Here is a 24,700-nt window from a genome sequence, read left to right on the forward strand (position 1 = left end):
CTTGGGTTGTAAACAAAAAGGTCGACATTCATACGGTGGTTTCGAATGTACGTATGGGTGGCCAAAGAAACTTGACAAGTAAACTCAGGAATACCACCTTTTACCTGATTTGGCTCAACCCGCCTCTATAAAACTACAAACCCTGAGTCCTCCACTCTTCATCTTCCCCAACCCCCTCTCTATCTCTCTCACTCATCGTCAAATCTCCTAAAACTTCACTTCAGCACCCATAATTATAACAATGGAGCTAATCAAAGTTGTATTTATCATTGCTATAACATTGGGTTTATCAATCACTCTAACCATGAGAGGCATCGGCAGAGTGGATGATCAAATTCAAAAGCCCCAATTCCCTACCAAAGACTCCGAAACCACAAAAGATGAGCAGCAGCAGCAGGTGCTTGAAATGCCGTCGAAAAGGCTGAGTCGTTTCCTGGCAGACGAACCAAACCCAAGAGCAGCTGATCACTGCAACAAAGACAGCGTATTGTGCTACATTTTAGAAGGGAAAAACTACACATGCTGCAATAACAAATGTATGGATCTGCAGAATGATGATAAACATTGCGGCGCCTGCAAAAACAAATGTCGATTCACACAAGCTTGTTGCAGAGGACAGTGTGTTTATCTTTCTATGGATAAAAGACATTGTGGAGCTTGTGGAAATAGGTGCAAGGATGGAGAATACTGCGTCTATGGGATGTGTAGTTATTCTTATTAATTTCTAAAATCAAATACATATAGACTATGTACGGTATGGAATTGTATATGATTGAGGTTTATTTGTTCGTCATTTAATTAATCATATGATTTTATTATACAATAAAGGCCAAATTTGATGAGCCCGTTCAAACTACATAAATATAATTGTTATGCTTTCAGTTAGATTATATAATAAAATTGTTGTATTCATTTGGTTCACTCAGTGCTCGCCTAAGGTGTGCAAGGTTGGAGGGTTGCAAAATGCTCACATAATTCATATTTAAAACTTAAAAAAAATATCTAACTGATTTTTTAAAATTTGAGAGGGTTAATTTTTCAATACACGATAAAAAAAAAAAGTATTCCATTAATTTAACACATTCTTTTTAATTTTAAGTAAACAAATGTATTTAGTTAACACTATAATAAATATCGTATACTTATTAATGAAATACATTTTTTTTTATCATGTATTGAAAATATATTTTCAAAATTTTTTACGTATAATTATTTTATTAAATTGACCTTTATTTATTATTTCGCCTAGAATCCGTAAATTGTTAGGACCAGCCATATGTCCCTCTCTATATAAAATCATATGTTAATATCCTAATATTCATCCTATGATATAGAATGACTCATTTAAGCCCACTAAGAGCATCTCTAACGGGGAGTGCTTGGTGAGGTGAATGGTGCTTGAAAGAGTGTATTGCTTGGAGAAACACGAGTTGGTTACTTTTTTTTTATAACAATATTGTCACTTTTTGTTACCTTTTGACACCCTTTCTATCTTTTTTAATAAAAAATACGATTAAATATTAAAATATTTTATTATTCAATGATCTGTGGAATCATAATAGCAACTTTTGGAGTTGCTTAGCATCCATTTCAAAATAATTGTCACTTTTGATCAAATTTTTCCATTTCATATTATTTGTCAGGTTTAGTTTCCAATGCAACATTTTCCTATTTTACCCCTATTAATGAGCTTAATATTAATTACATTTTTTGCTATTTTAAGTTTTCAATGTATGGAGAGCGGTTCAATTTAATGAGAGACACAAAAAAAATGATAATTATTAATGAAGAGAGATAGAGGGTATTCTAGTCCATGTTGCATACATTTAATGCAAATCAATCATTTCCTTAATATGTGTGCTTTGGTCAAATGTGACAATTATTTTGAAATGGAGGGAGTACCATTTTTTTAAGTTCACAAAAGTAATGTAGATTAGTAAAAAAACAAAATATTATATTTTAAGATGATGTTTTAAGTTTTGACAATTTTTATGTTGCTTGCATTGAATATGCTCTAAGTAGTACATTAAGGTCCACTGCACATTTCACATAGGTGAAACATGCCAAAGGACCGTCTCAATCTGAGGATAATTCCATCTTTATGGCTCCAAGATACTATAAATAAAAATGTTTTGTTTGAACACTACACTATTCTTTTTACTTCACTTATCATGCATCTTCCACTCCTAGGGGAATTCTCATCGTGTTATAACCTGAGTGGATAGAGCATTAGAATCGAGCGTTATCATAGTCTTATAAGGCATTTTCACCTCTTTTGAGGGAGGGCTTCTGATAATCTACAAATATTTCCCTTTAGACTTCTACAGGAAACCTGACCGGATATCCTAAGAACATCTATAAAGGGTTTGGATAAGGATTAATGAGCGGGTACTAATATGTCGCGAATTCGGACGTTGGATACCTAGATATGTAAGCTAATTAATACAAAACTCGCTCGAATGTCTAATGACAAGAGCTTATGATTCAGACAAAGGTTATTGATGAAAATGACATGTACTCACAGGGCATGTTATCTAGAGGAGTGTAGTGTGAAATGATTAAAGAAATATAATACACGTGGAGGCTTCATGAAGGGACAAAACGATCCCCCAATAAGAATAAGAAAACGACACTCCAAAATCCTAATAGATTGCAACAATATATAAATAGAGGGTTTAAGATAATCTTTCATGTATATCCGAAACTCTAGCTAGCCTCCATTAATTATTCACTACTTCTTGAAAGTGATATTGACTTAAGTTTCAGAGTACTTATGCCAGGTAGTCGGCACCTCTCCTATTTTGTAGAAAATCACTCGGACGATAGAGGGCATTAAAAATCATGCAATTTATCAGTATTATTTAGCCCGTGACCGATAGAGTGACATTTTAAGGAGACGTTCTATAGTGGTCCCAGACCAAACTAGTTCGGGAATATGAGTGACATGATCAATTAGTTCGGGAATGTGAGTGACATGATCTAAATGTATTCTACAGTTTAAAATGTTATCAGACTCGAATCGGACCGACCAGTTTGACCGGTCGGACCAAGAACAGGCCAGATAACCGGTTCAAGTCTCTCCAGTTTGTTGAACCGGAATCCAGTGGTTCGATCGGAAACCGGTGTGACCCCGGGTCAATAAATATTTCTTTTTAAAATTTTGTTTTAACAAATTGCAAAGCAGCTCTCACTGCTTATTCTGCTCTCTAAGGCAATTTGGATTCTTATATTGAAGCCTTTATTTATACTAAGCATTCGGAATTGCTGTGTCGTTTGTCTCCGATGTGGGACAAACTTGCTTTATGAAAATCCCCATCAACATGAGTCATGACAAAAGAATTTATTTATTTATTTATTTATTTATTTATTTACTTACAAAAGGCAGCAAAACTATAATCAATATATTAATATTTAAAATTAATTAGGACTTTAAATTATTAAAATCATAAATCAAGTCTCTGAACTAAATAAAAATCATCAATTGAGTCCAAATTCTAAATAAAAATCATCAACTGAGTCCTCATTCTAAATAAAAATCATCAATTGAGGCTTCATCGAAAATCATTCGGTTGAACGGTTTTAGACCCTCTTCCCTAAATTCATTTTGAACCAACACAGAGATTATTACAGTCTGCATCAAATAGTCACAGTTTCTAATTTTAGCACAAGATGAAGATTCAATTGATGACTTTCCCTTAGTTCAGGGACGTGATTGATAATTTTGATAATTTAGAGTCCTAATTGACTTTGAAATTTAATTTGGCAAGACAAATGAGTATAATGCCTTAATATTTGTACCTGTATATTATGAGGGTGTTTGTTTCAGCTTTTCGCAGGAGCGTTTAGCGTTTCATGCCAAACCGCAGGAAATATAGCGTTTGGTTATATTTATATAACCGCAACGTTTAACATTTTCTTTAAAAACTGCAGCGTTCTGGAGCGTTTCACGAAAAGCTCCTATTTAGAGTTTTTCATAAACAGTTGTTTGTAGTTATTTGTTATTGAATAAATTATATCCTTCTTATTTCCACAAAATATGTTTATTCTTTAACATTATTTATATTTCTACAACATAATTACCGGAAGAATAAAGTTTTGTTGCGTCAATAATTTTTTTATTTTTTATATAGATTATTTTTATTAATTTGTGTAACATATTTTTTATTTTATAATAGGATAAGGTGCAAAAATACCCATAATATTTATAGCCAGGAGCAATTTTACCCTTAACGTCTAAAATTGTGCAATTATACCCCTAATGTTGGTAGCCAAAAACAATTTTACCTCTAACCATTGCACCATTTTAGACGTTAAGAGTAAAATTATTCCTAGTTGTAAACGTTATGGACATTTTTTCACATTTTTCCTTTTATAATTTTATCGTTGATTAATTTAAAACATGTCCATTTCAGACATTTTAAATCCGAACAACAAGATTTCAATATAATTTTACCAAACACTAGTAATTAAACAGCTAATAACAAACAACTAACAGCAACAGCTAACAGCTTACTACAACTGCAAACAGCTAACAGCAACCGCAACAGCTATTAGCTAACAGCTGAACCAAACAGACCCTATGTGTATACACTGAAATTGGAGTATATTATTATTACAGTCTAGTATATATAATTTAGGTATGTCATGTTGATGTTTGGATTATAAATAATTTATAAAAATAATTTCAAATTAATTATATATATTATTTATTTATTACGTCATCCGGTTCAACCAATCCGAGTTATCCGATTCGATCAAGTGACCCGTGATCCAGCTATAAATCCGGTTTGATGTCCGGTCCGGTTCTGATAACATTGGTTTAAAGAATTATTATTTAGCCTCTCACTTATTGAAGTCAACTTAATTCCTTCATACCAAAAGAATACCTTTCCTATTATAACACTCAAATTTAATTCAATTAATGTTTGACATTTGATTACTTCGGTACCAAACAAAACTCTAAACGAAATGAGCTAATAGTATACATTCATATGGTGGTGTCGAATGTACTTAACAAGTAAACTCAGGAATACTCTTCCAAAATCGTAGCAACGTACATAAGAATACCAACTTTTACCTGATTTCCCGCCTCAACCCTCCTCTATAAAACTACAAACCTTAAATCCTCCACTCTTCATCTTCCCCAAGCATCTCTCTCTCATTATTCAAATCTCCTAACTAGTACTTCATTGCAGCACCCATAATTATAGCAATGGAGCTAATCAAAGTTGTACTTATCGTGGCTATAACATTAGGTTTATCAGTAACCCTAACCATGAGAGGCATCGCCAAAGTGGATGATCAAATTCAAAACCCCCAAATCCCTACCAAAGACTCTGAAACCACAAAAGATGAGCAGCAGGTGGTTGAAATGCCGTCGAAAAGGCTGACTCGTTTCCTCGCAGACGAACGAAACCCCAGGGCAGCTGATCACTGCAACAAAGACAGCGTATTGTGCTACATTTTAGAAGGAAAAAACTACACATGCTGCAACAACAAATGTATGGATTTGCAGAATGATGATAAGCATTGCGGCGCCTGCAAAAACAAATGCCGATTCACACAAGCTTGTTGCAGAGGGCAGTGTGTTTATCTTGCTCATGATAAGAGACATTGTGGGGTTTGTGGAAATCGGTGCAAGGAAGGAGAATACTGCGTCTATGGGCTGTGCAGTTATTCTTATTGAATTCTAAATCAATTACATATATACTAGGTACGATATGAAATTGTATATGGTTGAGGTTTGTTCGTCATTTAATTACTCATGATTTTATTATACAATAAAGGCCAAATTTGATTAGGCCCCAAACTGATACGGGATGCATAGTAGTTCCGGTTTTATAGTTACTTTGAATCAGTCCAGTGTATTTTAAATTTAAATATATATTTTTGTGTTGTAAATGTTATTTGTAAATCTATAATCAGTTCATTACATTCTCAATGGAAGTCTTCATTTGAGACTCAAATTCTTTTCTTAGCATAGCATCAAAGCCTAGAAGTCTAACAACTCTATATCTCTTTCTTTCCTCTATTTTCTTCGAATTCCTCTGCATTTCAGGGCATCAACGATAAATAATGGGACTGTGGTCACCGGAAACAACACCACTCTACTTCTTCCCACCCCCTAATATTGTTGGAAAATTTATATATAAATGAAATTAGTATAAATTCCAATAGTCTTTCTTGTTCATAAACAATTGTGTTCGTTCTCGTGTCAGTTCGTGAACAGTCGTGACATGTCCATTCAAGTTCTATATATACATGATGGAGCTATCAGATTTACACACTTTGAAAAATTACTCTGAAATATTTATGCTCTCTGTACGTGTTGTTTTATTCTACTGCGGTGATAACTATTATACACTCGGTAAGAGTTCGCTTGTGTAATCTGTTGTATCATTAGAGACGATTGTCAATAGCGAGAACATCTGTCTTAAGGAAACCGATAATACAGGCCACAGATTTGTCTAAACTCTTTACTTTTAATTTTTTGTTTACTGTTCATGTTTTCTTTCTGTGTTTATTTGTTTTTGATTAATCACTTCTAACATTCTTAACCTCTTGTTTTCTCACGGTGCACTCATATAATTTCCTTCTATGGCGCACCCATCTCAAGCCAATGGCGGAGCCAGGACTCCGACCTCGGAGAGGCTACACTGCATATAGAATTTTTTTTTTCAAATAACAACTCAAGAATTTGATTCATACTAAAAATGTGTTTATATACAAAAGATGTTTTGGATTTTTTTTCGACATGTTCACTGTTCACTAGCAATTTATTAAGCTAAAATAAAAAAAAAAACTAAATTTATAGGCTAAAATAATAACTTTCTAAAAAAACTAAAATAATTAACTTTCAAATCAAACAAAGGCTAAAAATTATAGTGGATTTCAGGCCTAAACAGTTGGACTTCATAAACAAATGAAATTGATAGAAACTTATGCGTGCCTCCATCAATCCAGCGTCTTCAACAACGAGAGTTAGATCTCTCTCAGTGTTTAGAGCTTCAACGTCAGTGAAAGGAGAATGTAGCCATGGCGGCTCTTGGCGGAGCTAGGGAGGAAAACCCCTCTTTGGGGTTTTTTGGCTGGGCCGGAGGGTCGGTCGACCCTCCCCGCCCCCTCTGGCTCCGCCCATATCTCAAGCTAATGTTGAAAGTAATTCACATAGACCATTGAGAAGCGTTCGTGCATAATCTCATTTTACATTTAGCCCTAAGAAAAACCTACGCCACTGAGACTGGCATGTCATCTATCAATCTCATGTCTCCATATATGCCAAATAGAGTAACTAGGAAGCCAACCCACTCATGATGGCTCGAATCCCTATGAATACAAGAAACTCCCACAAAAATCAAGAGACACACTCAGTCTCCATCTAAAGTCTCACTGCATACTTCGTTTATCCTTTCCTTTGGACATTTTAGTTGACTTTGGCATCAGGGTCCGAGGGCCGTCACTAGCCTTCCTATGATCAGTTGTTCATCCCTATTACATGTCTCAATTGCGTAAATAAATAGAAGATGAATCCCCCAACAATTTCTCACACAGCACTCGACAAAGCACCTAAACGACATTATATTACATGCAAACAAGAAATGGAAACTAGAGAAGACCCATGTTAGGTTTCAAGCAAACGAAGTGACAACACAATTTACAAAAGAGAGAGGAGAAATGAATGAGAAGGAGAGACTAGAGAGAACGAGATGAGAGAAAAGAAAGATAATTTTTTTGCACATTATTTTACCTTTTGCCACATCAACAATTACCGACAATATCATATCGTGAGTAAACTTTTATTTTCTTATAGTAATAACTGGATGTGGTAGAAATTGAAGATAAGGGATTTGTTGTTTTCGTATCGTTGAAAGCTCTATATAAGGACCTTCAATGTTTTCCATGGAGATGTGTGACAGTATAAAATTTGTGTGTTGTTAAATATTGTGAAAAAAGAAAAAAAAAGATTATGTATTTGTCCATCGGATAATTTATACTTCCATTTCCATAGTATTTATATATAACCACTGCTACTTAGCAATGGAGTCGGCGATTGGGAGGGCCGAAGCCTCCGAACTCTAGGCTAGATGTGCTCATGTATTCCATATTTCACTTAGCTCATGATGACATCTAGATTCAGAAAAGATGTGATCAACCGTCAACAGATAGGCAAATACATGAAAAACAAGAAACAAGGGGAATCTACAATAGGGGAGGCGAATCTATATCAGAAGATTCATCTCCATATGTCTTAGCACGTTAGACTCGCCAGCTTAAGGGATGAGCCAAAGATATGTACATATAGATCCGTGTTTAAAGGATTCTCTATGAGACGATGAAAAGAATGAACATATGTACATTGCCACGTAGTATGCCTCTTGAGCAGTTATGCAGAATCCCAAAAGAAGTTGTTATTCCTTCTAGAGAATAATAATGACAATTAATAGGAATAGTGGCAATTAATGGAAGTAATGATGAAACGACCCAATTAAGCCCAAATAAGGCAAAGATGTTACAAAAGGGAGTATATATATCCCATTAGGACATCTTTACAAGCAATGTTATCAGAACTGGACGGGACATTAGCCCAAATTTGTAAAAGGGTCACGGGTCATTTGGTAGGATCAGATAACTCGGATTGATCGAACCGGATGACATAATAAATAAATAAAATAATATTTATATATATTAAATATATATAATTAATTTAAAATTACTTTTCTAAATTATATATACCCAAAATAAATTATAAATAAATATTGATTTACCAAAATAAATTATAAATAAATTTTGATTTGTTATTTTTTTTTATCTAACTTAAAATTGAATATTTTTTAAAATACAAACTATTTTTTTTTCATTTTTAAGTAAGGTGACATGAATAGGTTGTTGTTGTATTGAGTTTCACCATTAAAAAAATTTAAACGGATGACAGTTAAATATGAGTGTTTTGTAATTAAAAAAATAAAATTAATAATATAGTAAGTGAGAGAATCTAGTGTGTTTTGAGCTGTAAACCTCTTTCAATTTACACGCATCTCTAAAATCCCTAGAAAAAATCACTGGCTTTCCTTCCTCTCTCCTCTAACCCACTTCCATTTTTTTGTTAAGAAAAAATTCAAAAAACAGTAACTTTTGGTGTATCAAATGTCTGATGTTAGTTGAAGGAGCAGCAATAATCCAGACATCCAAAGCAACAACATTTGTTGCTATTCCTCTCTTCATCTCCCTCTTCTCATTTCTATCTTCTTCTTTTCCGCCACAATCTCTCTTCTGCTCACCAGATCTCTACTTTTTATTTTTTAATTTAATATTTTTTTAAATAAAATCTTCAAAAAACTGGGGTTGTACCGGTTCTCGGTCCGACCTTCGGTTTCCGATCCAACCCCGGGTCAGTCCGGTTTGTTGAAGATTTAACAAACCGGACTACCTCGGATCGGACTCCTGGCCGGTTCCCAGTTCGACAGGTCCGGTTCGGTTTTAATAACATTGTTTACAAGTAAGTTAACAACACTTTCCTAAGCTCTTTTGAATATCCATTTATTCTCCAATATTATACTGACTTTATCATCGAAGTGCCCGCGGCCAAACCCAACAGCGTCTTCTAGGGAAGGAATACTTAACAACAAAGGAAGTGATGTTATCAGTTCACTTTATCTTACCATATTTAAAGATAATTGAATTAAAACAATATTGGGTTAAAATAGTTGATTAAGGACACCCAATTCAAATAAGTGTAAAAAGAAACATATATATGCGGCCTCTATCATTATGGAAACTCCCTCATTTCTTGTAGTGATAAGAATTTTGTTGCCTATAGTATTGCTGCATATCTACAGGATTTTTTTTATAGGTTTCCAAATTTAGAAGTCATTACCTTCTTTCCATTACCAGAATTGGATAGTTGTTTCTGCAATTCATACTAACTTTATGTGGGTACAAAGTATATCAATATAGTCAATAACCATTTTAGCTATATATAAGTCTTATAAAAGACCGAGAAACACAAACCCAGATCTTATGCTGAAAATGAGTATCAATATTTTCAATATAATCATAGATATATAAATTGTTAGATAATAGGGACATGTACATATTTGGGATTAAGCTCGTTACTGAAGTTTGTTAACTCGTGTAATCTTTGGTGTATGCGACCTAAATTTACGGTTGATGTAGAGACTGGATTGTTCTTCCATATTCCGAGAACCTCATCTGATACAGATTCATGACGATAATGATGGTTGTAATACTAAACCAACAAAGAATACTTTCTTCACTAGCTAAACTAGTAGGAGTTAATCCCAAATAGGTTAGAAGACCTTGCTTCCAAGAGGAAGTTTGTGTTTGATTGATAATAATTTTTTATCTTTATAACGATTGGATCTTAAATACCTCCCAAAACTAGCTAGCAAAAGATGCAAAATCCCTTAATAGGGTTACAAGCTTAAACTACAACATATGGGTAAAATGGAAGGAAATAAACTAAGGGCAAAATAGCAAATATATTGAAGCAGGATAATGGCAGAACTGTGACATGGCTATCTTCCTTAGCCGCTAAGTAGGACCACACAACATGTGGCTATTTCTTCGGACGAGCTATGTGGGCCTTCATTCAATCTCCTCAGGTTGCCATTCAAATGTCTCACACAATATGTGGCTGATATGACACGCCATGTGAATTATACTAAAATTTCTAGGAGTTCCAGCGAACTAGCCACACGATATGTGCCAGTCTAACACATCGTATGGTTCCTCATCTGTGAGTTCCCCCTTCACTACCTTGCTCACACGGTGTGTGGCTAAGGTGACACGATGTGTGAGCTCTCCTTCATGCTAGGCTTGGTGTGTTTAAGGAGATGCCCTCATCATTCTCCTCTTCTTCAAAATAGTTATAATCCTATTGATAACCATATAAATTTATATTTGATGCAAAATTATATTTATCAATTAACAACTCACTATTTAAATATGAATTATAAAAAATTAGGGTAAATTCCAAAAAAAAAACTCTTGTGGTTTCATCGATTTCCAAAAAAACCCCTGTGGTTTGTTTTTACAAAAAAAAGGACCGTGTTATACGTCGTTACTCAAAATAAGGAAAATGACTTAACAGTGTTAAATCTGATGACGTGGCAAGGGGCAAAATTATCCGAATTAAAATAAAAAAATAAAAATAACAAAAAAGAAAAAAGAAAATTAAAATCATAAAAAAAATACCCAAATCTTAGCTTCTGGCCTTCTTCTTCTTCGCCTCCTTCTTCTTCGCCTCTCATGTCTGCATCGCAATCCTCATCGGCATCGGCGTCCATTGCAATTCTCATCGGCGTTGGCTTCGTCAACGGCTGCCATTTTCACATCTCGATCCTCTTCTTCTTGGAAATTCTTCATCTTCGAAATTCTGGAAATTTTCCAGAATCTGGAAATTTTGAAGAAAAAAGGAGGAAGAAAAATGGATGTGGATTTAGCAATCAAACTCACAAATCAATGGAATAAATCAACAGAAAGGTAGAGACAGCACAAATCCATGTCAAATTGCGATATTGATTTAACTAAACACAGCAGACAAACACAGCGGCGTTTTTAGCACAAGTAGTGGCAAATTGGACGGCGTTGGATCGGGCATCTTCGTCGTTGCTTAGCTCTGGAACGGCGCTGATGATCGCAGATCGGACGTAAGAGAAGGAGGTGTAATTTCTGGACATTGACTATGCTGAAATTTCTAGAAATTTCCAGAAATCTTGCCGCTAACTGCTTCGTTGGCCCCCGATGTGAGTGGATTTCAACGAAATGAGCCGAAATCCGAGAGAAGCTTTTGTGAAAATGAGAAGCTCGGTCCGGACTGGTTCTATTTTAAGAGAAAAAGAAAGAAGAACAGAGAAGAGAAAGGGTGGCGGAGCAAGGAGGACCGTCAGCCATGAGAGGGGAGCTGCGGTTTCTCAAAGAAGGAGAATAAGAAAGAAGGAGAGAGAAGGAAAAGAGAGAGAAAGAAAAATAAAAATAAAAAAATTGGTTTTCCCGTTTTACCCCTTGCCACGTCATCAGATTTAACACTGTTAAGTCATTTTCCTTATTTCGGGTAACGGCGTATAACATGGTCCTTTTTTTTGTAAAAACAAACCACATGGTTTTTTTTTTGAAAATCGATGAAACCACAGGGGTTTTTTTTGGAATTTACCCAAACAATTAATGTCTCCATTTATCATTTTACATATACAACAGATAAGATTTAACAAACGGATTTAAAGCTAAACCCTAGTTTATAATAAACAGAGACTTTATATTCACGTATTTCGTGCAGATAGATATAAACCCCAAATTTAATTCCATTCCACATATTATGGGTTTGTTCTCAGCACTTAGTTCGCTCCTTCCATGTTTTCTTGGAGTTATTATTCGCTTTTTTTGCGTCCTTCCTCTAATTTCTAGAATTCCAATCATGGTGGTAGAAATAGAGTAGTGGATCAGAATTAATCAACATTCTATTATAGTTGGAGTAGGTATATGTGAATAGAATTAGTAATGTTATAATTAGAGTCTGATTAGTAAAGTATCAATGTTTTACCATAATTGGGTGTCTTCAACTGTATATATATATACACGATCATCTCCTATAACCTAACACCAAATAGAACCTATCAATTTGTTAGATTTTAGAAATATAATTGATTCAGATGGATTTTGTCAGCTACACAACCTTGAAAGGTATATTGCCGGAGTCTCCAACTTTAAACATCTCCGGTTGGCATGAGATTCCGATTAAGAATCATCTCGTAAAACAAGCAGCTTTGGTTTACTTGCGGTCTATGTATAGCGTAGCAGAGGTTCGGTGTAAGGACCGTTAGCAAGGAATGGGCTATCTTTTCTGGTTTAATAATGTCATTTTGAAGGTCATTTTCCACTAATCTCCAGTTCAGATTCAGATTTGGTGATAACCACTCCGCAAATCGATCTTGCAAAAGACCTTCGACCCACTAAGTTGGTCAATCATGTCACTAAGTCTTGGTATTAAGAACTTATACCATATGGTAATCCTGTTAATAGCCAAGATATCAACACACATGCGCCAAAACCCGTCTTTTTTTGGTGTAAGCAAAGTTTCAACCGCACATGGACTCATACTCTCCCACACGTACCCCATATTTACCAATGTTGGGCTTTTAGAGACTAAAATATAGGCCTAACTGCAGCGATGGGCCCAACTGCAGCGATCCAATTGGGTAGGATTTCTTGAGGAGTATAAATGTAATCTCTTTTCTTTTTGGCGATTAGGGTTTCAGACGATTAGGGTTTCTTGAGGAGTATAAATGTAACCTCTTTCTCTGCAATCCGCATCTCTTTCATTATAGTAAAATATCCTGGCTTGGTAGTGCCCCCAAACGTAGTCATTCAAATTGAGTGGCGAACTGGGTAAACAATGTTGAAACACCTTTCCACATAATTTTGATTTGACAAAATTGTTTAAGTATAATTAAAAATATATTCTAAACACACTAAGTTTAAATGCTTTGATTTATTCTACTAATGTGTTTGTTCAATGTTGAGTTAAATTGCTTATAAGACATAAGGATTAAAAGGCCCAAGCCCAATACAAGATTCAAAGCCCAAGTCAAACGGTTCAAGACAACTCGGCCCGCATATGTCAAAACGTTGTCGTTATGGACAAAACGCAACTCAGCGGAAGAAGGATCTAGAAGACCTTCAGGGAACAACTTCGGAACGAAGCTGCTGAGTTGATTCGACAAAGCGTACAAGACAGCAGCTGGCTAAGGAAAACTTCCAGACAAAGTGTTTCCACTTTGGGTAAAGTTCAGACGACACAGTATGCTGTCCAGTTGACTTTACCATAAAAGGAGAGACATTCTGCCGAGCTGACCAAAAGCTGACCGAGGACAGAAGATACTCAAATCTGATTGGCTGAGAGCTCTGAGCAAGTCAGGATGACAACGACAGGAAGCCGTTTCCCTCCAACGGTTATTTTGAAATTCAAAATGACCGATGCCTCAAGACGTCTCTATAAATAGTGCCATCAGAAGCTTCATTCAACACAGAACTTGATAAAGCCATTACGCTGACCAAATTTCTACGCAAGTTCTGCAAGCAAAAAGCAAAGCAATCTTACACTAAATTTCATATCTTTTGTGTAAAAGTCTAGAGTGATTATTCAATCATCTAAGGTGTCTTAGCAATCATTGTTTAGGACAAACACTTATCATTTCTAGAGATTAGAAAGGAGAGGCTGAGTACTCGGTTATAGTACTCAGCGAGAGATTAGGATTGAGTAGAGGTATAGAGGAAGGTACTCTTGTTATACTCAGTTGCTAAGATTGTAAAAGGTTTGAGGCTCTACCTTTAAAGAGCTCAGTAGAGGATTCGAAAGCTCGGAACGTGTTCCGGGGACAGGACGTAGGCTTAGAAGCCGAACCTGGATAAATCTGCTGAGTAACGCATTTCTTACCTTAAACTCCTTATATGTATTGCTTGCTTAAATAATCAAAAACTGACCAAGTAAAGAGGTCAAGCTGAGTTGTGCGCATCAAACATCTGAACTCAGGAATAGACTCTAAGTGCTATCTCCTGACTCAAGTTAAGAAACTGACCTAGTCACCAGTTGACTAAGCCAGTATCTTACTGTTTACTCAGCGCCGCTGTTAAAACCTTTTCTCCTAAGAAAAGAAGTCTGCCCTAAATTAAGAAAAAGTTTAAATAGTTCCTAACCCCCCCTTGGAACTATACTTGTAACGTTATAAGGGACCAACAAGTGGTATCAGAGCCTAAAAGCTCACTGTAAAAGGTTTAACAACCTTGAGATGATCCCCACTATGGGCGAAAACAGTACTCGGTTTCTCCCAGGAAACCAAACAACTCAGATATTGCCTGAGGGGCTGTCCATCACTCGGCCTCCCCTATTCTTCGGGTCTAACTATACCTTCTGGAAGAATAGGATGAAAAATTTCATTCAGGCTACAAATATGAGTGCCTGGCTATCTATAGTGCAAGGCCCATTTGTACCTGTCGAAGTTGTGGCTGGCCAAACAGTTGTAAAAGCTGAGGCCAAATGGACAGAGGATGATCTCAAGAAGTTTCAAAATCACGCTTCGGCTATTAATATGCTTCACTATGCGCTCGATGCTGCAGAATATAATAAAATTTCAGGTTGTGAGTCGGCGCAAGAGACCTGGAAGAAGCTGGAGGTCACCTACGAAGGAACCAATAAAATAAAAGAGTCCAAGGTGATCCAGCAGATGAGACTATACGAGCTGTTCGAGATGAACAATGATGAGGGCATATCTGACATGAATGCAAGGTTTACCAACATCATAAATGAGCTCAAGAGACTTGGGAAGATCTTCACTGAGGAAGAACAAGTCAAAAAGATGCTCAGGAGTCTTCCTAAAGATTGGCAAGCAAAGAAGACCGCTGTTGAGGAAGCTCAGGACTTAACCATCTACAAATATGACGAACTCATCGGCTCGTTGCTGACCCATGAGATATCAATGAAAAACTTCGAGGTGAAGGAAAAGTCTGAAGACAAGAAGCAAAAATCTCTTGTCATGAAAGCTGACTCCACTGATGGGAGCTCAACAGATTATGAAGAGATGGCTATGATCACAAGGAAGATGAAAAGGCTGTTCAGGAAAAATGACAAATATTCTAAGAAGCCTTACAGAAAGTTTGATAAGTATAAAGCTGAGTCCAGCGACAGCAAATACAAGAAAGACAACTCAAAGCCCATTACATGCTTTGAATGTCATCAAACTAGCCATATAAAGTCAAGCTGCCCCACGCTGAGGAAAGATAAGAAGAACGGCAAAAAGGCAATGGTGGCTACATGGAGCGACAGTGATGAGTCTTCATCAATAGAAGCTGAGGCCACCGAGTCAGCGAAGATATGCTTCATGGCTGACGAACTTGCTGAGCCGTGCGTCTCTGAGCATACTGACCCCTCCATTGCATCTGACGATGAGGAGCAATCAAATGAGGTAATACCACTTTCCCAGCTCAGAAACGAAATGGGTAATGCCCTGAGTGATCTCTATACACTTGTCAAAAAGTGTAATAAGAAAATTAGAGCACTCAGTAGGCGCTGTGACGAGGTTGAAGAGGTCAAGCTGAGTGACCTCAGATACCTTCTTCAGGACAACTCAACTTTGCATGATAACATGAAGATCATACATGAGTCTGTCTCTGAAGTCCAATCAGTTTCAAAGAAACTGAGAAAGGACGTCACAACTATCCAGAACCAATTAAAGCTTCCAAATAAAAGAAACATTCCTCTAAGAACTCAGTACCAAGGTACTCAGCAGAGATAGAATCCCCAGCGGAATGTCCAGTGTGACTTCTGTGGGAAGAAAGGTCACACCACAAAGGTGTGCTGACATGCTCAGCACTGGGGTGCTGACCAGTCAGTGAGACAACCTAATCAGAAGGTCAGTTGTGACTTCTGTGGAAAGAATGGCCATACTGTCCAAGTATGTCGCCATAAAATAAAATATGATGCTTTACCTGTTGCACCTAACAAGCAAGGACCCAAAAAGAATTGGGTACCTAAAAGTAACTAGTTACAATGCAGGTAAGCCTGAGATGTGCTGAGAAGTCAAAGATGTGGTATATTGACAGCGCATGCTTGAGGCATATGACTGGTGATGAAACTCAGTTCATCACGTTTGAGCGTAAACGAGGAGGAAGTGTAAGTTTTGGAGACAACAAAAAGGGTAAAATAGTAGGGTCAGGAACCATCGGAGATAATCCTACTATTGAGTCAGTCTCCCTAGTCAGCGGACTCAAATATAACTTACTTAGCGTAGCTCAGCTATGTGACAATGGGAGAAAAGTTATATTTGATGCTACTGGATGTAAAATATACGAGGGTAAATCAAATGAGTTAATTTTAACTGCCCCTCGCATAGATAATGTCTTTATGCTAGACTTAGAGAAAAAGTTTTCAAAAACTGTATGCTTAGTATCAAAGGAAGAAAATTCCTGGCTATGGCACAGGAGACTTGGTCATGTAAGCATGGACCTCCTGGCCAAATTAGCAAGAAAGCAATTGGTTGAGGGACTGCCTGAACTTAAATTTGAAAAAGATCAATTATGCCACGCTTGTCAAGCTGGAAAACAAACCAAACAATCTTTTCATAGCAAAAACATTGTCTCAACTAAGCGTCCGTTAGAGTTACTACACTTGGATCTCTTCGGTCCAATCCAGCCGCTGAGTCTGGGTGGAAGAAGATTTTCCCTGGTCATTGTAGATGACTTCTCTCGGTACACTTGGGTCATCTTGCTAAGTAGTAAGGATGAGACCTTTGAGACATTTTCAAATTTGGTAAGAAAAATTGAAAATGATAAAGACCTAAAATTGGCTCACATCCGAAGTGATAATGGTGGAGAATTCAAAAACCAAAAGTTTGTTGAATTCTGTGAAGCCAGCGGCATTGACCATAATTTTTCTGCTCGTAGAACACCTCAACTAAATGGGGTTGTTGAAAGGAAGAACAGAACTCTGGTTGAAATAGCCAGGACAATGCTGGATGAGCATAGGCTTCCAAAGTATTTTTGGGGAGAGGCTGTTAACACAGCGTGCTATATTCTTAATAGGGCTCTAGTTAGACCTATATTAAAGAAAACCCCCCTATGAACTTTGGAAAGGACGAAAGCCCAACATTGGATACTTTCGTGCCTTTGGCTGTAAATGTTTTATTTTGAATACCAAAGATAGCTTAGCAAAGTTTGACTCAAAAGCTGATGAGGCTATCTTTTTAGGCTACTCAACAAACAGCAAAGCATACAGAGTTTTCAATAAACGAACTCAAGTTTTAGAAGAGTCAGTACATGTTGAGTTTGACGAGACTAACCCTGCAGGTAGATACCAGCCACTGACCGAGGATGATCCACACTCAGTAACCACTGACCAAGAACCAGCTGCTGAGTCATTTACTAAAAGGCTGACCAAGAGTAAGAGTGAACCTAAGATTGTTTTCACTGACCAGTCTACTTCTGCAGAGATTGTTGAAACACAGACAGCACAAGACATAAATCTACCTAAAGAGATAAGGATTCCAAGAGGGCACTCAGAGAGTGCAATCCTTGATTCTGCTGGGAATACCCTGATGATGAGGAATCAACTCAGGAGGTACCTCAGCAATGTAGCCTTTGTCTCAGTTCAGGAACCTAAGAACTTCGCTGATGCTGAGGAAGATGAATTCTGGATAAGCGCAATGCAAGAGGAACTTGACCAATTCAGAAGAAACGATGTATGGGAGCTAGTGCCACATCCAAGGAATCAGAAGACCATTGGAACAAGATGGGTCTTCCGCAACAAGCTGGATGAGCAAGGAAATGTAGTCAGGAACAAAGCAAGGCTTGTAGCTCAGGGCTACAGTCAGCAAGAAGGTATTGACTACGGTGAGACATTTGTCCCAGTGGCAAGGCTAGAAGCTATTAGGATCTTATGTGCATATGCATCTTACATGAACTTTAAATTATTCCAAATGGATGTTAAGAGTGCATTTCTTAATGGAGTTATAAACGAGGAAGTTTATGTTAATCAACCTCCAGGGTTTGAGGATCCAAAATTCCCAAACCACGTTTATAAACTCAAAAAGGCTCTGTACGGCCTCAAGCAAGCACCACGTGCTTGGTATGAGAGGCTGACCAGTTTCCTACTGACTAGAAATTATGTCAGGGGCAAAGCTGATACAACCTTATTCATTAAGAGAAAGGGTAAAGATACCCTGCTGGCTCAAATTTATGTTGATGATATAATATTTGGTGCAACTAACGAATCAATGTGCAAGGAATTTAGCAAACAAATGCAGACTGAGTTTGAAATGTCGATGATGGGAGAACTCAACTTCTTCCTCGGACTTCAAATAAAACAAGGAAAGAATGGCATCTTCATCAGTCAAGCTAAATATGCCAAGGAGATATTAAAGAAATATGACTTGGAAAATTGCAAGCCAATATCCACTCCTATGGGCACTTACACTGTCCTCTACGTTGACGAGAATGGTAAGTCAGTAGTCAGCAAATTGTATCGAGGTATGATAGGCTCTCTACTTTACTTAACAGCCAGTAGACCGGACATTCAGTTCTCAGTATGCTACTGTGCTAGATATCAATCTAACCCTAAGGAATCTCATTACATAGCTGTAAAAAGAATCCTTAGATACTTGCAAAGCTCAGTGAACGCAGGTTTATGGTATCCCAACACACATGGCTTTACACTCGTTGGATACACTGACGCTGACTATGGTCGAGACAAGCTAGAACGAAAAAGCACCTCTGGAGGATGTCATTTCTTAGGAAGCTGTCTTGTATCTTGGTTCAGCAAGAAGCAGGCGTCAGTAGCATTGTCTACCACTGAAGCTGAGTACATTGCTGCCGGTCACTGTGTTGCTCAAGTCCTATGGATTAAGCAACAACTTGAAGACTATGGTGTTCAAACAAAGACAATTGAGGTCAAATGCGACAACAAAAGTGCAATTGATCTATTAAAGAACCCAATTCAACACAGCAGAATGAAGCATGTTAGCATAAGGCATCACTTCATTAGAGACCATGTACTCAAAGGTGAGATAAAGCTGAGCTACGTCCCAATGGATGAGCAGCTTGTGGATATCTTCACAAAGCCACTGGCTCGTGAACAGTTCAGCATACTGAGAGAAGCCATTGGTATGTTTAATCCTCTTTAGTAAATTCATGTTCTAAAATGTAAATTTATGCTGAGTAAATTACTATGCTGAATGATTTATTCCAATGCATGCTGAGTGATTGTTATGTTGAGTACTTAACACAAAATACACATCAATACTGAGTCAATATGCACACCGAGTAGTAATCTTAAACTGAGAAATCATCCTTTCATATACTACTGACCACTCAGAATCCAAAACGCTTAGTATTCTAAACGCTGAGTGTTAGATCCGTTGCACTTAATGCTTAAGCACGCGAACAACCACATAGGATGACGTATGCGCCGAATGTGTCATAAATGCCAGGATCTTTGTCGGTTGATAATCCCAAGGAAAAACTGACACATGGATTCGATAAGATCCACTCTTCACCGCTATAAATAATGGGTAAATCCCCATTTTTATTTTCTTTACACCTACCGAATTCTAAGGCAAAGCTTTCTCTCTAAAAACTCTCAAAGCTTCCCAAACTTGTTCTGAAACTATGACTAAAGTTTCCGTCAACATCTCCGGTGCCGGTCACCCTAAGACCAGCTCCGATGAACCCTACAGGCAAACTTCTGTGCCTAAAACTACCAAGGTCACTACGCCGAGTAAAGGAAAAACTGGGCAAGCTACCTCCTACAAAGAAAAACCGACCAAAACCAGAACCTATACCAAGGTCTTTGGTAACATTAGCGAATGGAAAGTGGACTTCTCACGATGGGTCTCTGAGTCCTTTGTAACTTCCGAGCAACCCTTCTGCGAATGGATATCGCAAAATGGATGGACCGAGCTGTTCTCTATTAGGGATCACACTTATCCTGACCTAGTAAGGGAGTTCTACCACAATCTCCGTGTTGCTGATGACAACCAGGACTATCTGGCAACTGTGGTAAGAGAAAAGACCATTTTCATAAACCCTAACTATCTGGCAAACTTGCTGAAGTTGAAAAATGAAGGAGCAAAGCTAAGAAGATCTGGAGATCATGAAGGTACTAGGTACGAAGTCACCTTCTGTAAACCTGAAGGCCACTCAGGAGAAGTCTCCAGTTCCTCTATGGGTCAGCACCAAAAGATGGCTCACTATCTACTGACCTACTTCATTTATCCTAAGATCAACTGCACCACCTCAGCAACGAACTTTGAGCAATGCTTCATATGGCATATGCTGACATACAAACCGATCAATATGCCAGTATTCTTGATTGCTGGGTTCCTACGAAGCACTGGAACTCTAAGGCTGGGCTCGCTCATCACCAGGATCCTCATTGATCATCAAATAGACCTAACTGATGAAGTTAAAGCTAGAGGATCTGAAATCACAGCAGCTTCGCTGAGGGCTTTGAAGTTCAATCAGCCTCTGAAGAAAGGAAAAACTGCTGCTGCTGGTGAACAACAAGCTGAGGAAACAACTGTCCCGAAGAAAGGGAGAAGAACTAAGGCTCCAGTTGCCCGCAAGAGGAAAGCTGTTGAGACCCCTTCAAAGAAGGCTGAGCCTAAGGCAAAGAAGCCTAAGTCAGTTGCTAAACCAGGTCAGGAGAGACCTAAGTCAGCTGATAAAAGGAGCAGGCAAGATGAGCCTGAAATTGAGGAAATACAAGATGCTGATGAGCAACCTCAAAAGAAGCAGAAGTCTTCTTCACTGACTCCAATTGATGCTATCCCTACTGACGTCATTGTTCCTGGTGACTCTCACTACACACAGTGTCTGGGAACTGTAGCTGAGCATCAAGAAGATGAGGTGCATTTGGACGATAAGTTCATTGCACAAGTTGAGGAAGAGCTAGATGGTGACAGTTCAGAAGATGACGAAGAAGAAGAGGCCAGCGGTCAGGATGACGCTGAGGACAATGAGGAGACAACCAGTGAGGTTGATGCTGAGTAAGCCAATACTGAGTTGGCTGCTGGAGAAGAACAAGAACATGACCAACACAATGTTGATCAAGTACAAGAACAAGCTGACCAGCTCAATGCTGATCAAGAAGCTGATCAAGAAGAAACTTCTCCATCTCACTCAGGAGAGTCTATTCAAGCTGATCCTCCTCCTCGCAGAAGAAGATTGGTTAAGGCAAGTCAGAACACAGTCAGTGACATTCCTGTTCAACAACCAACCCTTCCTGACTTTATTATTCAGAAGCCAACCAAGGACCCCTCTGCACTTAAGCTGAAATTTTTTAGAAAGCAACCATCCTTTACTCCACCGGCTTCTCTAGAAAAGCAAGCCTCTGTTTCTTCACTAAAGGAACATGCCGACTTGAATGCTTCCGCAAATTCTACGAGTCAAGTGGAATCAATTCCCATCGATGCTGTCAATCCAAGTCTTGTGCTGACTCAGAACATTCCTGCCTCAGTTAGCACCGACAGCATCCAGATTACTTCTTCTCCAATCAACACCTCTGCCGATCAATCAGTTCTACCTGAAACACAAGTGCAGATTGGAAACTCACTTCCTGTCACTGACCACGTCATTCCATTGACTCCTCTTCCAACCGGTCATACTGATGTCACTGGACAACTTAATGAAGGCTCTCAAAGTTACATAAATGCCACTGAGTCTGGCAAAAGAATAATCGACTCAGTGTAAGCATTGATCAAAGACCTTCAACAAACTACTCCTCCTGCTGCTGGGTCTTCCACTATTGAGACAACTCAGCTTTCCCAAGTCACTGAGCTTCTCCACGAAGTTAAGGGATTCAAGGATTTGCTGAATGTCATCATTACCTTTCAAGCACAGCAAGCTAAGCAGGATTCCATTGCAAAGCTGGCTGAGATCCAGCTGACAACAGTTCAACATCTCAACGCTCTTCAAGAACAAGTTCAGACTTTGTCAGCTGCGAACACACGCTATGCTACTTCTGATGAAGTTAAAATGCTCTTTGCTCAGCTTCACACCGAGCAAATCAAAACCAACGAGCAAATGGTCTCCTATTCTCAGTGCTCAGTGAAGCAAATTGGTGAGGCCGTTCGATTGCTGAATCTGAACAAGTAAGAGATGGATACGGACGCTATGAAACAAAATGAAATGCTGTCTATCACCAGATAAACCTTCAACCACATACGTCACAGCAATGTTCAGCGTCAATACTATGACACCTACTTACTCAAAACATTCCATCAAGTCATTGCTGGTCTGACCGATGCACTTACATGGATAGGCAAATCTCAAGCCTTCACATTCAGCATGATCAGCGCTGCTGAGCTTAATATACCCGCCGAGGTCTCAGATAATGGTGTGGCTATTTTTGATGGTGTCAATGAAAGCGCCGATAGACTTAAAGCGCTGTCCACAGAACTGACCAGAGCCGTCTTAACCGACGCCTTTAGGATTCCTCCTCCCGATGCTGACAAAACGGGGGAGAAAGAACAAGCGAGAACACAGCATGAGTCTAGTCAGTCCAAATAGAAGAGAAAGAAATAGATATAGGCTAGCTCAGTATAGGCTAAGTATGTAGTCTCTATGCATGTCTTGAACTTTTGTTTGTAAACACTGACTATCTATATTAAATATCAATACTTGCATTTTCTGTTCAAATAGCCTGAGTTATGAATTATTTTTATACGATGCTGTGTATTATGTCATTATGTATCTTCAATGGAATCAGCTATGTTTAATGCTTATAAAATTTATTGATTGAACCCAATGCTGATAACATGTTTGACATTGACTTATATGTAGTCTTATAAAACTCATTGAACAACAAATTACTCAGCGCCCTCTGAATGTTAAAACCTTCCGCTTAACACTGAGTAAAATAGAATATGTTCCATGAGCTGACCTATATCTGAAAACTGACCTTAGACTTACTCGATTAAAACCTTTAAATGTTTAAGAGTAAAACTAAGTCAGTAGCTCAACCCTTACGGGGGAGTTTGCTAAGTTATATTAGGTCAACTATCATGGGGGAGCTCAACACTGAGTTCCTCGCTGAATAGTTTTGCCAACATCAAAATGGGGGAGTTTGTTGAAACACCTTTCCACATAATTTTGATTTGACAAAATTGTTTAAGTATAATTAAAAACATATTCTAAACACACTAAGTTTAAATGCTTTGATTTATTCTACTAATGTGTTTGTTCAATGTTGAGTTAAATTGCTTATAAGACATAAGGATTAAAAGGCCCAAGCCCAATACAAGAGTCAAAGCCCAAGTCAAACGGTTCAAGACAACTCGGCCCGCATATGTCAAAACGTTGTCGTTATGGACAAAACGCAACTCAGCGGAAGAAGGATCTAGAAGACCTTCAGGGAACAACTTCGGAACGAAGCTGCTGAGTAGATTCGACAAAGCGTACAAGACAGCAGCTGGCTAAGGAAAACTTCCAGACAAAGTGTTTCCACTTTGGGTAAAGTTCAGACGACACAGTATGTTGTCCAGTTGACTTTACCATAAAAGGAGAGACATTCTGCCGAGCTGACCAAAAGCTGACCGAGGACAGAAGATACTCAAATCTGATTGGCCGAGAGCTCTGAGCAAGTCAGGATGACAACGACAGGAAGCCGTTTCCCTCCAACGGTTATTTCGAAATTCAAAATGACCGATGCCTTAAGACGTCTCTATAAATAGTGCCATCAGAAGCTTCATTCAACACAGAACTTGATAAAGCCATTACGCTGACCAAATTTCTACGCAAGTTCTGCAAGCAAAAAGCAAAGCAATCTTACACTAAATTTCATATCTTTTGTGTAAAAGTCTAGAGTGATTATTCAATCATCTAAGGTGTCTTAGCAATCATTGTTTAGGACAAACACTTATCATTTCTAGAGATTAGAAAGGAGAGGATGAGTACTCGGTTATAGTACTCAGCGAGAGATTAGGATTGAGTAGAGGTATAGAGGAAGGTACTCTTGTTATACTCAGTTGCTAAGATTGTAAAAGGTTTGAGGCTCTACCTTTAAAGAGCTCAGTAGAGGATTCGAAAGCTCGGAACGTGTTCCAGGGACAGGACGTAGGCTTAGAAGCCGAACCTGGATAAATCTGCTGAGTAACGCATTTCTTACCTTAAACTCCTTATATGTATTGCTTGCTTA

The 24,700-nt window shown here is 38.0% G+C and overlaps 2 protein-coding genes across 2 annotated transcripts; both read left to right on the plus strand.

The window, feature by feature from the left end:
* The first annotated feature begins 241 nt into the window (after positions 1 to 241).
* On the plus strand, positions 242 to 721 carry LOC136217295 (stigma-specific STIG1-like protein 1). Its single transcript, XM_066003900.1, has one exon. The coding sequence runs from the start codon at positions 242 to 244 to the stop codon at positions 719 to 721; it is 480 nt and encodes a 159-aa protein (XP_065859972.1).
* Positions 722 to 5,212: 4,491 nt separating this feature from the next.
* Positions 5,213 to 5,686, plus strand: LOC136217296 (stigma-specific STIG1-like protein 1). The gene has a single exon (XM_066003901.1). The coding sequence runs from the start codon at positions 5,213 to 5,215 to the stop codon at positions 5,684 to 5,686; it is 474 nt and encodes a 157-aa protein (XP_065859973.1).
* The last annotated feature ends 19,014 nt before the right edge of the window (positions 5,687 to 24,700 follow it).

This window comes from Euphorbia lathyris, chromosome 2, assembly GCF_963576675.1.
Source record: "Euphorbia lathyris chromosome 2, ddEupLath1.1, whole genome shotgun sequence".
In the NCBI taxonomy this organism is placed as follows: Eukaryota; Viridiplantae; Streptophyta; class Magnoliopsida; order Malpighiales; family Euphorbiaceae; genus Euphorbia; species Euphorbia lathyris.